General features: G+C 37.5%; 1 protein-coding gene across 1 annotated transcript in view; it reads right to left on the bottom strand.

Moving 5' to 3' along the window:
* LOC144824281 (transient receptor potential cation channel subfamily V member 6-like) overlaps window positions 1–16,702 on the bottom strand; it is a 258,022-nt gene that overhangs the window by 218,771 nt on the left and 22,549 nt on the right. Inside the window, exon 6 of the mRNA XM_078683411.1 lies at window positions 15,173–15,271. Coding sequence (XP_078539537.1) covers window positions 15,173–15,271 — 99 coding nt within the window. The remainder of the gene's footprint in view (window positions 1–15,172; window positions 15,272–16,702) is intronic.

The raw sequence follows: 16,702 nt of genomic DNA, 5'->3' as shown, positions 1-16,702 counted from the left end.
GTCACTTTTTAAACCTCTGCGCCACATTATAATCAAAAATGTAAAAACCAATCATTTTCTCCAAAATCGTTTTTGACATCACATTTAGGAAACACAGCACAGATCCTATTCACAATCATCTGCCTCACAGCAGGGATAAGACTGAGGCAAAATCTTGCACCTGCCTCACAACAGGAATAAGACTGAGGCAAACGCTTTCTCATGGAGCTTCACAATTTTATAAAATACAATTCTATATAACTATATAACTCAATATTTTCTTGGGAAGCATAGGTGGTGAAGCCTGTGTATAAGAGTGCAGTGGAGTTAGACATAGGTCTGATCTTCTTTGTAGTTGTGGACAGAGCTGTCTTCCACTATATTTTTCAATACAGGCCTCACCTTTTGTGCACCACTGGAGAATCCTCACCTGATCTGAAACCCTGTATTGATCGTTTGCTTTTTGTCATTGCTTTGTTGTTTGGTAATAGTGGTCTATAATGTGCTACTGTTTTTCTTTAACACAGATTGAAATCGTTATTTGAAGAAAAAGCAAAGATGCCCACAAAGGAAAGGACAAAGAAACTACGTAACCGGGAACAATCAAAAACAGCAACGGAATTACAGCATTCTTCCACAACAGATACTTCAAAAAACAGGAACAAAGCTCCTGGTAAGACAACTAAGTCTTTTTTACGTAACATATGTACATCCCGAAAAAATAATGGACAGCCTGTAGAAAAAGAAAATGAGAGAGTAAAATTGAAAAGGAAGGAGAGAACTTCAAAGAATCCTAAAACTGGAGCAGGAGAGAATAATATGTATAGGAATAGAAGGCAGAATCAGTTTAGAGACATTCGTAGACGAATGTTTCGCAATAGAGTGGTTTTAAATTTGTTAAAAAACATTAGGAAAGGTAAACAGAGAGCTGCTTTTTATAAGAAAAAGAAAAGTGTAGAAAAGATTGTTGATCAGGCTTTTGAAGTTAAGAAAAAATTATTTATTTTAATAATCAATAGAATTAGGACACTTAACAAGACAATTGATGTTTTCAAATCAAACAGTAGATGGAAAAGAGTAATTAATCGGACTAATTTTTGTAAAGTTTTTTCTGGAGAATGGATGCACAGTTCAAGTTGTGAGCCATTTTTTAATGAGGAGAGTTACTTCCAGGAGAATGATTTAGTGCATGCAGTTGACACCAGTGGTCGAGCGTATGAAGTGAAAGACGGTTGTCCGATTGTCTTCTGGTTCTCTCCTAGAGAACCAGAAGAGGTGTTATCTGATGGAGTTTTAGGGAGACGTACTAAGGGTCCAGTGTACACCTGGAAGTGTAGTAGTATTTGTAGTGTGCGACAGGAATCAATTGATTTGTTTTGTAATTTCTTACGTACATATAGTAAAAAAAGTATAAAGCAGAAAGTGAAGTTGTTGCAAGACTTAGATCCTTGCAGAGTGAGAGGAATCACAGGTTTGCAAGGCCATTCACTGGCTTGTCTTTCTAGAAAAGTCTGTCAGAGTGTTTTTCATCATTTTAGGATGTTAGCAGTGCATCATACCAAAATGAGGAAATTAGTGAGAATGTTGTATTATGCAAAAAGTCCAGCACTTAAGCTTAAACAATTAAACAGTGCTCTTTTGCATGGAACAGAATTAGATGTGAAGAAGATTTGTGAAGAAATTGAGATTTGTTATTTTTGTGAGCAAGAGGACAGTGTAGAAACTGAGACAGCAATTCAAGGTAATGTGGAAGACAATGTACAGATTTCAAATACAGAAAAGTTTGAGCAGGAAATCAAGTGAAAGGCCGAATTTTACTTGTGTGACGGACTCATTATAAGATTCAGACTAGGTTAGTTGATTTATATGCAATAAGTGAAAAGATGAATAATTATGGGTGGAAGGATTTTGCAACATATTTGTGGGTGGAGAATTGTTTTGATTTGAGTTCTGATCAGCGTATTTGTAAATATTGTTATGATAAATTAAATCAAAACAGAATGCCTGCTAGAGTTGTTCATAATAATCTGGAGTTGGTAGACATTCCCCGTGAATTGATGGATTTAAACACATATGTGTCTATTTTGATTCAATGTGTCCATCCTTTTCAGGCAATTGTTCGCATGGAGCCTAAGATAGGGAAATTGTCTCCTACAGATTTGCAGAGAGGATTAAAGGGAAGAGTTGTTTATTTGCCCCTAGATTTGAAAAAAAATATTGATACAATTGGTATAGAAAAATTAGAAGAGGAACCTTTAGTTATTCTAGTTAATGGGGTTCCAACAAAGAGTAAAAAAATCTGGCAAGATTTAGTGGATGTTAGGAAAGTCAATAAGGCAACGTTGTATTTAGTCAAAAACAATGAGTATTATAAAGATGTATGTGTTGCAGCAGAGGAAAAAGCTGCAGATGAAGACAGTGATTGTTCAGGCGGCCAAATTGAAAAAGTTAATGTGTCTAGAAGTGAAGAGATATATGAACATTATACTGTTCATCCTTTGCATTCCAAGGAAGTAATGGGGAATGCAATTGAATTGTTTCAAATGAAAGCAGCAAAAGGAAGTCCCATTAGTGTATGGGAAGAAAGTTTGGAAGCTCGTTGTTTTCCACAGCTATTTCCAACAGGTCGAGGTGGACAATATGACGATCGACCACTTCAAATTCCAGCATCTGAATATCGAACTGTAAGATTATATGCTGAAGATCCAAGATTTCGACAATGCATTCCCTATTTGTTTCATCTACTGTATGAAAGTGACTTGTCTGCTCTTTCTTATGCAGTAAATCATATACTGAAAAGTGGAGCACATCTGCAAAATGTTTCGGCGAGGGACTTTATGGAGAAAGTGAATCTGCAAGATAATATTTTGGAATCTCATCTAATCAATCTCATGGCATGTCAGCGTGGTACAAATGAGTATTGGTACCGTCGCCATGGGGAATTGAAATGTATGCTGAGAAACTTAGGAACCCCTACATGGTTCCTCACTCTTAGCTGTGCCGAGTATGCATGGGAGGACTTACTTCAATTTCTACGAGAGGCCAATGCTAATATACAAAATATAGAATTCAAAACACCTGGAGAACTGTGTTCTTTGGATCCAGTGAATGTATGCAGATATTTTGAATCATAGATTTGAAGCTATGATGTCTTTTATTACCAACAAAAAATATCCTCTCCTTGGAGAGGTTTTGGATTTCTTTTGGAGAAAGGAGTATCAAGCGAGAGGTGCTCCTCATATACATATGTTGTTGTGGATTAAAGATGCACCCAAATTTGGAACAGATTTGGATGAGACAGTGATGAGCTTCATTGAAGAGTATTCAACATGTGCTGTTCCAAAAACTACGGAAGAAAAGAGTTTAAGGCAACAAGTTTTACGTTTTCAATCCCATCGTTGTGGAAAGTACTGTCGTCGAAAATTCAGAAACGAGGACAAGTTCTACACAAAATGTTGTTTCAGCTTTCCACGACCAGTGATTTCTAAAGGAAGAGTAAATAATTTGATGTCTTCTCTGTGACATACTGTGACGAGGAAATCACCAAAAAATACATACAATTTAAAAAGAGACGAAGAGTCCAAGTACATCAACGACTACAACCCAGTGATTTTGTCCATGTGGAATGCTAACATGGATATTCAATTCGTTGCTGACAACTCTATTGCTGTGGCTCGATATGTGACGTCTTACATCACAAAAAAAGAAAATACAGAACTAAAGGAAATGTGGGAGGACATTTCACATGAAAAGAGTCTAAGCAAGAAATTATACAGTTACAGTCTGAAGATGTTGTCACATCGAGAAATTGGAGCGTATGAATGTTCTGATCGATTGTCGTCAGCAAGTCTCTATACCAAATCTAGAAGCATCATTTGGATAAGTCTAGGTCTTGCTGCAACACGAAATCGAGTTTTGAAATCTGTACAAGAGATAGAGTATTTGGCGGAGAAAGAACCAGAAAGTACAGATATTTTGAAGACAAACATGTTGGATACATACTATCCAAATAGAAGTCATCACCTTGAGAACGCTTGTCTCTATGAAGTTCTGCAGAGATATATTTATAAGCGGAACATCAGAGAAGATATCAATAATGGAATATATGGAGTCATTGGATGTGAAGGATGTCTAGTGAAACAGAAAAAAGGTCATTTGATTAATCATCGCAAATTGAGTTGTGATGATCCAGACAAAAGAGAATTTTATTATTTGGCTCTTTTGCAACTGTTTAAACCATGGCGTGAAGAAGAGGAACTTCTTGGAGATTTTCTCTGTTATGAAGACTCCTTTATTGCAACGAAGGATACCATAGAATGTCCTGTTTTTCCAAATTATCTGCAAATGTTGAATGAAGAAATAGAGCAAGAAGCTACAATTGCTGCAGAGATTGCGAGAGACAGTTCTCAAGGCAGTCAGAGTTCTGCTTCATTGAGTCAGATCCACTAGGAGGACCAATTATCCAAAATGAAGCTGCTACTGCCATGGATGAGGTGGAAAGAGCTATGGAACAAGCTCAAGATGATGAAGTTAACTTAGAAGATTTGGTGAAACAACTAAACCTTGAGCAGAAACAGATATATGACGAAGTAACAGAACAGATTGAACATGGATTCAGTCATGAGAAAAAAGAGTGCTCATGTACATCATTTAAGCCTGTCCAACTGTACGTGAGTGGAGAAGCGGGAACTGGAAAAAGTTTTCTGATTAAAGCCATTGCAACTTATCTGCAGAAAAGGACTGAATCACCGCTGTCTTGTGTTGTTACCGCTCCAACTGGGCTGGCAGCACATAACATTAAAGGGATTACTTTACATCGTTTACTGATGCTGCCAGTGGAGCATGATAACAAATTGGAGTATCACAAGCTATCTGGAGATGCGTGTTCCGAAGTTTCAAGAGTCCTGAACAAAATGAAACTTCTTATCATTGATGAAGTAAGCATGGTGTCAAATATAATGCTTGCTTTTGTGCATTTGAGGATGCAAGAAATTCTTAGAACAGACTATGATGTCTTATTTGGAGGAAAACATATTATTGTTTTTGGAGATCTTCTGCAGTTGACTCCAGTAAAAGGACAACCTGTGTTCAAAATACTCACTCATGAAGATACCAGGAAGGGCTTAGGGAGCATCGGAAACATTAATATATGGTTAAACTTTAAATATGCAGAACTGCTTCAAAATATGCGGCAGGCAAAGGATGAAGATTATAAAAATATTCTACAAGATGTAAGGATCGGAAAAGTAAGTCAGCAAGGGAAAGAAGCTTTACATGCACGATTAATTTCAAATTTGTACCCAAATGAAAACATTCTTCCAGAGAACATATTTAAGAAAATTAACGAGAAGAAATCTGGCATATGTTTGTTGCCAACTCTGAAAGAATGTTCCATGTTCAACAACAAAATGTTACAGTTAGAAAATGAAGAGATAGTGAAACTGGAAGCTATTGATAAAATAGAGCATATGGGAGCAACAATTATTTTGTCTGAAAATTTGAAATCAAAATTGGATTCATTAGAGAAGACTATATCTAAAACTGCTGGTTTTGAAAAGACTCTGAATGTGTGTTTGAATTGTCGTGTCATTTTAAGAAGGAATTTAAATGTTGAAAGAGGTCTGGTAAATGGAGCAATGGGTTATGTTGTTGGTTTTGTGAATTACAAAAGTAGAGATGTAATTGAAATTTTAAAAATTAAATTTGATGACATTGATGAAATAGAACAAATTTGTCGTTGTTCAGCTAGATTTTTGCTCGTGAAAGACTTATATGTTCTCCGAAAACAGTTTCCCATTTGTTTGGCATATGCGGTGACAATTCATAAGTCTCAAGGTTTAAGTGTAGATAGCGCTTTGGTGAACATTGGAAGTTCTGTGTTTAAAGAGGGTATGGCATATGTGGCATTATGAACTTTAGAAGGATTGTACTTGATTGAGTGTGATGAAACAAAGATTTGTGCAGATTTAGATTGTGTAAAAGAATACAATAGGTTAAGAAGAGAGTATGCTCCACATTTGCCTCAATATCCTCTGATTGAAAAACGTGTGGTAGGCCGAAAAAGAAGAAATTAGAGTAATCGCAGTGAGGTATCAGCAAAAAGGCATAAAGTAGATAAAAGTGTAATTGTAAAGAGAAACAAAAAGGATTCTGTTGAAGATGTTGTTGGATTTCAGTTTGAAAACAGTTCTGGTGTCAACTGCTATGCTAATGTAGTAGTTAATGTTGTTTTTTTCTTCAAAATTTACAGACAGATTGTTGAAAATCGAGAACAAACATTGTGCTGTTTATTGAATTCTGTGTTAGACAAATGTAGTAGTGATAGAGCAAAAATAGAAAGTGTTTCAGAAATTAGAAAACTTCTAGATATATGTTCGGGTCAAAATCAATTTTCACAAAATATTCAGCAGGATTGTCAGGAATTTTTAATATATATGTTTGATGTATTACAAGATGAAGGAGTAGATATAAAAAATCTATTTGGCCTTTCTTATCAATGGCAACATGACTGTGATAACTGTGCTTCATCAAGTACTACTAAAATAGACTCTGAAAGATTTATATATTTAACTTTACCAGACTGCAAATCAGTGTCTTTCAATAATCTAGTTAAAGCTGCGGATCACAATATGGTGTGTACCCAATGTAAGTCTGCAATGCTGTCCACATTATTTCTACAAAATTATGGTCACTATGTTATTTTAATGTTCCAACGATGTAGACCTGATGGAACTAAATTGACAACTTCTATTAAAAATTTCGTGGCTTCTCAGTTATCAATATCAGGAAGAACCTTTGCAACTGTAGCTAATATTTTTCATGACGGTCCTTCTACAACATCAGGGCATTACACATGCTATTTAAAAACTTCTAAAGGTTGGACCCAATGTAACGACACTCATTTGACTTTCAAACAAAGTTTGCCTTTTGGCTTTATAAATTCATACCTAGTGTTTTTACAGCCAAAATTTAGGTAAAGGTAGTTGGCCTATGAAGACGGGAGGAGTACTGATATATACTCATACATCTGACACTATTTGGCCAAATGGAGAGGTGCAGGAATGAGTAAAGAGTCATGACTGAAAAAAAGGAGTATATTAAAATTTTGAAACTATTTCAGATGTTCTTGGAGCTTTTCTTGTAGAAAGTCGATGAAATGGATTTCTAAGTGAACAGCAAAATACTATGCAACGAGAGAAGGACCACCATGATATACTATTTGGCCTCAAGGAAAAGTAAGTCAATCAAAGATTAGCGCACATTTGTCATTTGTCAGTATATAAGGTTTTTTTTAAAACACAATCTTTTAGATTGTGGTTTTTTTTCCCGCTGTCATATGATGAGTAATTTGAACTCACTGCGTTAAGTGAAATTCAATATATTCTGAGAACAGCAAAAATAAACTATTTCACATGTTGTAGAAGTTATTCTATACTTTGGATTGTGTAAATTAAATTGTATTCCCATTCTCTGACATCCACTCTCCCTCGCTTATCTTTGTTTGCTCCTTACTTTTGACCTCTTCTCTCTATTTTTCGTTCACTACTTCTCTGTGCTCAGTGCCTCACTCTACTTGTGTTATTTTCACTTGTGTTTATCTACCTGCTATCACTTCTTTTACAACAACTTCACTGCTCCTCTCTCGTTGTTCTTCATCCCATTTCTTTTACTCTGGTTCTGTTACTATCCATAATTTCCTTTCTTTCAATGTCCTTCTCTTTACTTTCATGACCAAATTATTTTCTCTCAGTAGCACTGTTTTAGTCGTGTTCTCCTCTCTTTCCTTTTTTTTGCTCACTTACTTTTTTTCTTTTCTCACTCATTGAACTCCACCTCACTCAGTTTTTCTCTTAGTGTGTCTACCTTATAACTTCCTCAGTCTATTTCCTTCAATTGTTGTATATTATTCTGTCTCCCTTCATCCTTTCACTCTATGACTGTTCTTCACTTACTCTCAGTTATCTTCTATTCCTCATTCTTCTAAATACATCCTTAATTAGACTGTTTTCTGTCTCAGTCATTATCTTTTTACTTACTACTGTTTCCTGATTTAGTTTTGCTAACTCACATTGTTTTAATATCTTTCTTACCTTCAGTTCATTTCTCTGTTCTTCTCTCTCTTTTTCTTAGTGAATCTATATGCCTTACTCTTTGTAATTTGCTCTCCTTCTATTTCTTTTTCCCTCTTTTTGTCCTTCTACCTTAGTTTATTTCCCTTTCTGTGTTCTTCACTCTAACTTTATTTCTAAATAGAGTGTTATGATGTTTTTAGCTCTTCATTTGTATCTTTTAATTTAAAATACATACTTTACTAATTATAACTTATTTTTTCTTCTCTCTTTCACAGATACCAACTGTAGTAAAAAAAATTATAGTTACATTTATTATATGGTAAGTATGACTAAAAAAAGGTAGTTTGTTATCACCCTTTGCTTTAAGGTCACTAACATGTTCTCAATCTACCTCACTCCTGTGTTTTTACTCTGCTTCTCTCACTTATTCTTATTCTCCATGTTTACTCCCCTTTCCCTATTTACCCTCTCATATTCAACTTCTTTTGATCCCTATTCTTTACTTCACTTACCCTCTGTTCCCTTCCTTTGCTTTTTTACTCATTCTCTTTTTCTTAATTATTTACCTTACTCCTACAAATATACCTCATCCCCCTCCCAACACATATACACACCTGTAACATACACCCTACACACACACCACACATACACCTCATACACACAAAAATAACCTCCCACACACACTCCTCAAAAACACACACACATTCCATACACACACATACATCGAACACATATACACCCCACACTCATACACTTCTCACACATATTTCACACACCCTCATCTCTACCCACACCGAAACACTCCACACAACCACACCCAAAGACACACCTTACACACCCACACTCTGACCTACACCCACTAACTCCCTGTAAGTCACACACACTGCATTACTTATATTTTTTTGCTGTTTTACTCAAGCCCATCCAGGTACTGTTTCCTTTACTCTCTTTGTCACTCACCATGTGTTATCCTAATTCAATATTTCTCCCTCTTTCACCCCTCTTTACTTTTACTATGGGTAGCGCACCGGGGAGCGTAACAAGGGGAAAATAAAGAGAAACAGTAAAATAATATTTTAGAGTGCTTTCAGGTAGGGTAGCTGTTGTGTTGTGTGGGTGATTTACTTACTGCACTCTTTCCACTCCTTTTCTCAGTCCCTCTGTTCTCACAGTTCCTCACTTCCGTTCACTCAGTCCGTCTCTCTTACTGTAATTGTCTCTGTCTCTTCAGTCTTTCACTACTTGTTCATTATGCTTTCTCCCTGAAGTTCAAGCACACTACGTTATTTACATTTCTTTGCTGATTCAATTATTCCCTTTCTGTTACTTCTTCTTTTCTTCTTTCAGTTTTTTCTCTCTGTCAATCCACATGTTTTAACTTTAGTAGATTTTATCCATCTTATTTCATCCCTCTTTAGTTATGCACACTACTTTTTTCTCTCTCTCTCTTACCAGTGTTATTTAAATGTGGTTCCGTTATTACCTTTTATTTGTACATCATTTTTTCTCTTTCCTTTTAATCTTTACAGCCACTCACATTCTTCATGTGCCTCTGCTTTAGTATTCTTCTTCTCTCTTTCTTTGTTTCACAGCCTTATATTTTTTTCATTTTCTCTCTTACACTTTCTTATATCTTTTACACTGTTTTACTATGTATTACACAGTACCTCTGTGTTGCTCTCTCTTGCTGTCTGTCTCTTAACATTACTCTCTCTTTCTCTTATGCTCTCCTTCTCTTGTTTTTTTTTCTTGTTTTTTTTTTAATTGCGCTAACGGGGCGCTCCCCGGTGCGCGTACTGGGAAGCGCACCCATGAGAAAAATGAAGTCAAGAGTGCTAAAAATTTTAGTAATTTTTTTAAAAATGGGAGGTAGTTCTGAAAAGAACTTTCTTTATTTTTTTGTTGTTTTATATTTTTTTTATTTTTCTGAACATTTTCTTTTTTTTGTATTTTTTGAACAATTTTATGTTTTTTTTGTTTTTTTGGGGTGGGAACAACGAAAAACAGGCATTAGAAAGGGCTCAACAGGAGCAAAAAACATTTTTATTTCTTGGGGCGTTTTGAGCACTTGTGGTTCTCAAACGCTCTATTAATCAAATTGATACTCATATTCGCACATGAAAGTAGGTCACCACAATAAAGGCACACTATCTTCATGTGCACAAAATTCTGTTGGATGTTTGGGACCGTCTCCCTCGCCTCTGGTCCCGATAGAGTTACATGTGCCGATGTACTGGCCACAGGAGTTGGTGGGTTATCTTGCAGGTGACGCATCTCTGCAACTCTGTAATTGAGTGGATGCCACCTCTGCATATGGCGGTGCATAGTATAGTTACCATAACTATACTTTTTGTCTGTACCTCTAGACAAAACATCTTTACAAATGAGGCATGTCACATGTCGGGCATTCACCTTTTTTTGGCCTTGAGGGTATGAATAAAATTGCCAAATAAAACTGTCTTTGTGGTGGGATTTCCGGGGCTCTTCACGTAAGAACTGCCTCGGCTCTACGTCTTCTTCCTCTTCTTCTTCCTCTTCCTCCTCTGGGTTGGGAAGGAACTGTGGAGGTGGTCCTTCCTTCCTAGGTGGTTGTGGTGGTGGTGGGGGTCCACCAGCTGCAGCTAGTACAGATGCCATTATTTTAACAAGCAAAAACAGGTCTTCCTCTCACAAAGATGAAAGTCAGAGTGAGGAAAGAAGGAGGGGTTTTCATCATTTGGGAAAAAAAGTTCTAAACCAATGAAAAGTGTTATTTACAGGTCACATGACCTGTTACGCTTACGTTACGCGTCCCGCTCCGCGCCCGGAGCGCTTCCGGTAAGCTGCGCTTCGCGCCTCATTCGCGCACCGGAGCACTTCCGAGTGCGGGAACGCGGCGCGTCATAAGACGCATTACGCGGCAACGCGATACGTCGCGCTTACGCGACGCGTCACGATGTTGTTCCCGAACGCGGCAGTTGTGCAAACGGTACGTTTCCCGGTTCGCGGACCGGGTCGCGGCATAAAAATTAGCTAACGGGAAGCTACCCGGTACGCGGACCGGTAGCTAAACTAAAAAAAAATATATATATATATATACATAAAAAAATTATATTAATTACATATAAAATATATTTTTCCTTTAAAAGAAGAATACATTTAACAGCTTTTAATATTTGCTATTAAAAAACCATTGAAATTCACTGAAAAAACCATAGGTTATAGACCATATATAGTTAGGAATTAGCATTTACAAAACCTTGAAAATTCACTGAAAAAACCATAGGTTATAGACCATATATAGTTAGGAATTAGCATTTACAAAACCTTGAAAATTCGCTGAAAAACCCATAGGTTATAGACCATATATAGTTAGGAATTAGCATTTATAAAACCTTATTTTACTCACACAAAACCATTGAAATTCGCATATATAGTTAGTTGCACTAACTATATATTTCGCGCACCTGCAATCCACTGCTGATGATGTCACATATTACATCATTCATGACTTGGTCAGTGACATCACTGATGACATCACTGATGACATCTCAAATGACATCACTGATGACATCACTGATAACAACATCCAGTGACTGTATGTTTCTGTAAAGTTAAAATATGTCTTACATATTGAAGAATGAGTGGATGTATAAGTGTCTGGATGAAGGATTTAGCAGGTGCATGACTGACTGTATGAGTGAGTGATTAAATGTGTCTCACTGAGTGCATGGGTTAGTGACTAAACTGTCTTAATTTGTGCATCAATATGTCTGTTGTTCTGTAAACTGCTGCATGTGTTGATCAGTAGCTATATGAGTAACTATATGGGTTATTGATTGGTTGCCCATGTATTTGTATGGGAGACTGAGTGTGTGTGTTGGTGGTTGAGAGGTGTATGACTCTGTGCATAGATGTGTGAGTAGTTGATTCACTAGATGTATGGGTTCAAAAGTGCATGTGGAAACAGCTGTATGGGTGGTTGACTGCGTGCATGAGTGTATTGGTGAGTGAATGGATATCTCAGTGCTACATGTCAAAGTAAAGACATATGTAAAACACAGTATATGTGAGAGTTGACATATATAAATAACTGTGCATAAGAGCCAGTGAATGTGTGAGTGGCTGTATGGATCATTATGAAATTGTATCAGGGATGTATATGAGAGTAAATATGTGTTAGTATCTGTTTGAATAAGTAAGGTGTGTATAACTGTATAGTTGAGGAAATGGAGGTGTGATTGATTCTTTGCATGACTAACTAGGTGTGTGAGTAACTCCATGGACGAGTGACAGTCTGTGAGTGTCTGTTTACACTGAGTGTATATAAGGTTATATTAGAGTCTGAAGAAGTTCATCGTATTATCACATGAATGATATCATCAGTGATGTGATCAGTCATTTCAAATGAGATGTTATCAGTGATGTCATCAGTGATGTCATTTGAGATGTCATCAGTGATGTCATCAGTGATGTCACTGACCATGTCATGAATGATGTAATATGTGACATCATCAGCAGTGGATTGCGGGTGCGCGAAATATATAGTTAGTGCAACTAACTATATATGCGAATTTCAATGGTTTTGTGTGAGTAAAATAAGGTTTTATAAATGCTAATTCCTAACTATATATGGTCTATAACCTATGGTTTTTTCAGCGAATTTTCAAGGTTTTGTAAATGCTAATTCCTAACTATATATGGTCTATAACCTATGGTTTTTTCAGTGAATATATATATATATATATATATATATATATATATATATATATATATATATATATATATATATATATACAATTTTTGTATTTGCCCCTTGTTTGATTGCCTCTATTTGGATGGAAGGTAATGCAATTTGGCTCTGCTTATCATTGAAACCTGTTTCTCTATGCACTACAACCTGGCCAAGGGGAGGGTGTAACGTGGTCGCTTGAGTAATGGTCGACATCTTTAAGTTAGCATTAGCCCGGTAGCCATGAAGCTGCTTTTGCACACAACACTACATGTCTTTATTTTTGCAAGACTCTGTTTATGCCTTTCACATGAGAACTCTCTGCTATGCTTGTTCTAAGCCTATTCTTGGAGTTTCTTCTAGACATTGTGAGCAAGGTCGATAAACACCCCCTTTTGTTATTCTGTTCTGGTCAGGCCCTATCACTTAGACAAAACATACCAATGCAGCTATTTTTGCTGGAAAATCGTACTTTGATATTACGGGGCTGCATGTTTAGGTAACACAAACTTGGAGAGGGACCTTTCCAGGGAGAAGAGCAACCCGCACCTGTGATGTAGAAATACAATCTATGGCCTGAGGTATGGGGTCTGCTGACAAAGCCCAGAGATCTTCTATTATATAATAATACTTCTGCTTACTAAGGGGAGGGTGGTTAGGCCTTATTGTCCGTTATCCACTGTCTTTATAAAATGACATCTCCCTTTATGATATATGGCCTTGCTGCAATGCTAACTATATTGCTATCATGCATTGTACTGCTGGTAGTGGCCTGTATACTGCATTTTAGAGCACGTTAGTTAAAATAAATATTTAAAACTATTTTCGTGTCTATGTCAGATCTTATTTTGGGCAAGTATGAGAGTGTTAGTGAAAAGGTGTTTCTTGTTACCGCGATTCCTGAGAGATCTGGGAGTGTTGTATTCTGGAGTGTCTAATCATAGGTTTCTCCATTTGTGAGTAGAAGAGTGAGTGAGACACTATAGCTAGCCGCGGTAGGCGGTAGGAAGGCTAAGGGCCAGATACATCAAAGGGTTTTGCCCATCTCTGTCTATGGGAAAATGTGTTGATGCTTATGGCCCTCAGACCCTACACACTGAGGTCCCATAATCCTGCGCATAGTTCTGTGTATGTTCAGAATCCCTGCAACAGAGGAGGCCCGCATGGATCCCCCTTCATGGGCTTTTTACAGCCCGAGGACCACCGACTCTCCAGAGCTTTACACCAAGATGCAGCGGGGCATGCAGAGCCCCACATCCCAGGGACCATCACCTCCCCGGGTCCAGCATTTAAAATATATGGGGGTGGGGAGGATGCGCGGCCATATCCAGTCTCGGGGACCACCACCTCCATGGGGCCGGCCCATGAATTCTAAAGAAGGGGCTGAGCGTACTCCTTATGGAGCCATTAACGTTCAAGGGATGTTAAATTCAGTCATGTTTGAGCTAATAAGAGTGTTTATAACTAAGGCATAAAAATGCCCTGTGATGTGTTTATGTGATCACAAACATGCTTGTGGGCTTCAAGGTGTGGCACCCAATCCATGAGGTTTGTTTAGGGAAATACAGAAGAAATAGCGCATCCTTGCACACATTGGATCAGTCACATAATTCAAAGCTTGTTTGTATCTAAAGTCTACTTTAAACATTGGTTTGAAACTTCTACACCAAGAAAGGTTTTGGAAATCTATTAATACATTACACTATTTAAGCATATTAGTTTACCATATTTAAAGATCACTTCACACAAGGGTCTCTTAAGAACTGATTACCAATCTCTCTGTAGGCATTTAACAGACTCTATTCTCACATTTTAGTGAAAGTCTACCCACTTTTCACAATGAATACTTTCATCATAATTGGGTGCGCATCTGACAATGTAGAAAGGGCATTTGAAAAGCCAATATATTTACCAAAGTTAGCAACACACCTTGATGAATCTGACATGAGGTGTCTTCACTGACTGGACATAAGGAACTCTAAAGTATGTGAGTAAGGCTTTTAATGCAGGGAGGGAGAACAATTTTCTTTGGCTGATTCTCTGTTACCACCCTCCTCTAAATCAGACTAAAACTCCCCAGTGGTCTTGAAGTATACAGCAGTCTCCTGGATGGACTGTTAATGGTTACCTTTGAAATCTTTTTAGTTGAAGAAATAGAAAAATGTATAATCAAAATTAAGTTGCACAGTACTATAAGGAGAGCATGAAGAGGAAGGGTTTATGTCACCCTTTAAAGAGCAGTTGCACAGTGCATGCATAATGATACTGCATGCATTGAGGCATGCTCTGAAAGTTGTCTTGGTAGCAGTTAGGCACCCTTCTCCACTGTTTCCACTCTATGTAGCTCTCTGATGCAGCCCCTTTAAGATGGTTCAACCTGCTATCACCAGTATATTTTTTGATGTCTTACCCAGGCAGTCTTGAGCTCTGATATTGACCCCATTGTCAAGAAGTAGTTGAACAATCTTCTTACTCCCTATGCATGCTGCAAACGATAAAATGTGCTCACCTGTAAAGGATGGAGGAAAAACATAAGTAATAATTTGAGGGGGAAACAACCTTTACAACGCAACTTTTACAAAGCACTACCATTACAATGAAAATTTTAAAACGCAACATCCATTACAACGCATGCCTTTACAACGCAACCATTACAACGCATGACACTACAACGCACACCACTACAACGCATGTCATTACAACTCAGTCATTACAACGCATACCATTACAACGCATGACATTACCATCCAACACCTTCCCTACTTTTGCACCCCCTGGAGTTAGAATAGTAATTTTTACCCCTACACTATCCAACACTTACCCTACTGTTGCACCCCCTGGAGTTAGAATAGTACATTTTACCCCTACACTATCCAACACTTACCCTACTGTTGCACCCCCTGGAGTTAGAATAGTAAATTATACCCCTACACTATCCAATACTTACCAAACATGCAATGTAATGTAATGCGTTGTAATGGTATGCGTTGTAAAGGTAGTATGAGTTGTAATGGAATGCGTTGTAAATGTAGTTTTTAAAATTTCGTTGTAATGGTATGCGTTGTAATGGAATGCGTTGTAATGGATGTTGCGTTGTAAAAAATGCATTGTAAAGGTATGCGTTGTAAAAGTGTGCGTTGTAACGTCATACATCCAATTTGAGGGCACAGCAGGGCTACAATGAGATGGAGAAAGTAAAGTTAAAAAGTGCAGGGATACACCTTCCACCACAGTGTAAGGAATTGGACATATATCAGTAAAGGGTTTAAAATATTCCTCAGAAAGGCACATTTGCAACATCTCCTCCGCACAAGCTAAACTCGTAGCCTTTCTATTCCACAAATCGCTCCCTTATGCTTTTCACCCCTTCATTTATTTTTTATCATTCATTATCATTGTCTTGCTGTATAATATCAGATTTCTAATTGAAAAGGTTTGCACTTGAGATACTAAGCCCCTGCTTTAAAGAAAGCCAATAATCTGCTAACCTCCAAAAATGTATATTTTTCTCCTAAAGTGTAACGCCACCAGAGGATTCTTCACTGAAGGGAATTCATCCAATATGACGATGTCATTCTTGAGTGGAAATTATACTTATGATATACATCGCCACCTTTCTTTACACTTTACAATGGGCCTGATTTAGATGTGGGTGGACAAGGAAGTCTGCAAGAAATTTGTTGAAGCTCTATTATCCTTCCTCTCCCCTCCTCCACCCCATTTAGCAGCAACAAGCAGCTATCGCTTACAGAAGACTGTTCTGGTGGCTAACAATATGGCTGATCCACACAGAGGGTCCTTCCTACATAGGGGTCAATTCCGATGTCATTCTGAAAGGCTCCAAACGGGATTCGGAAAAAGCAAATCCGATTTGGAGCGTGGGTTTCCGACCGATTAGTAACCCGTTCCAAATGACTAATTACGATGCGAGGAAGCCATC

Source organism: Lissotriton helveticus, chromosome 3_1, assembly GCF_964261635.1.
Source record: "Lissotriton helveticus chromosome 3_1, aLisHel1.1, whole genome shotgun sequence".
NCBI classification, from domain to species: domain Eukaryota; kingdom Metazoa; phylum Chordata; class Amphibia; order Caudata; family Salamandridae; genus Lissotriton; species Lissotriton helveticus.
Note: the sequence above shows the minus strand (reverse complement) of the source record. Positions and strands in the feature narration are given on the sequence as shown.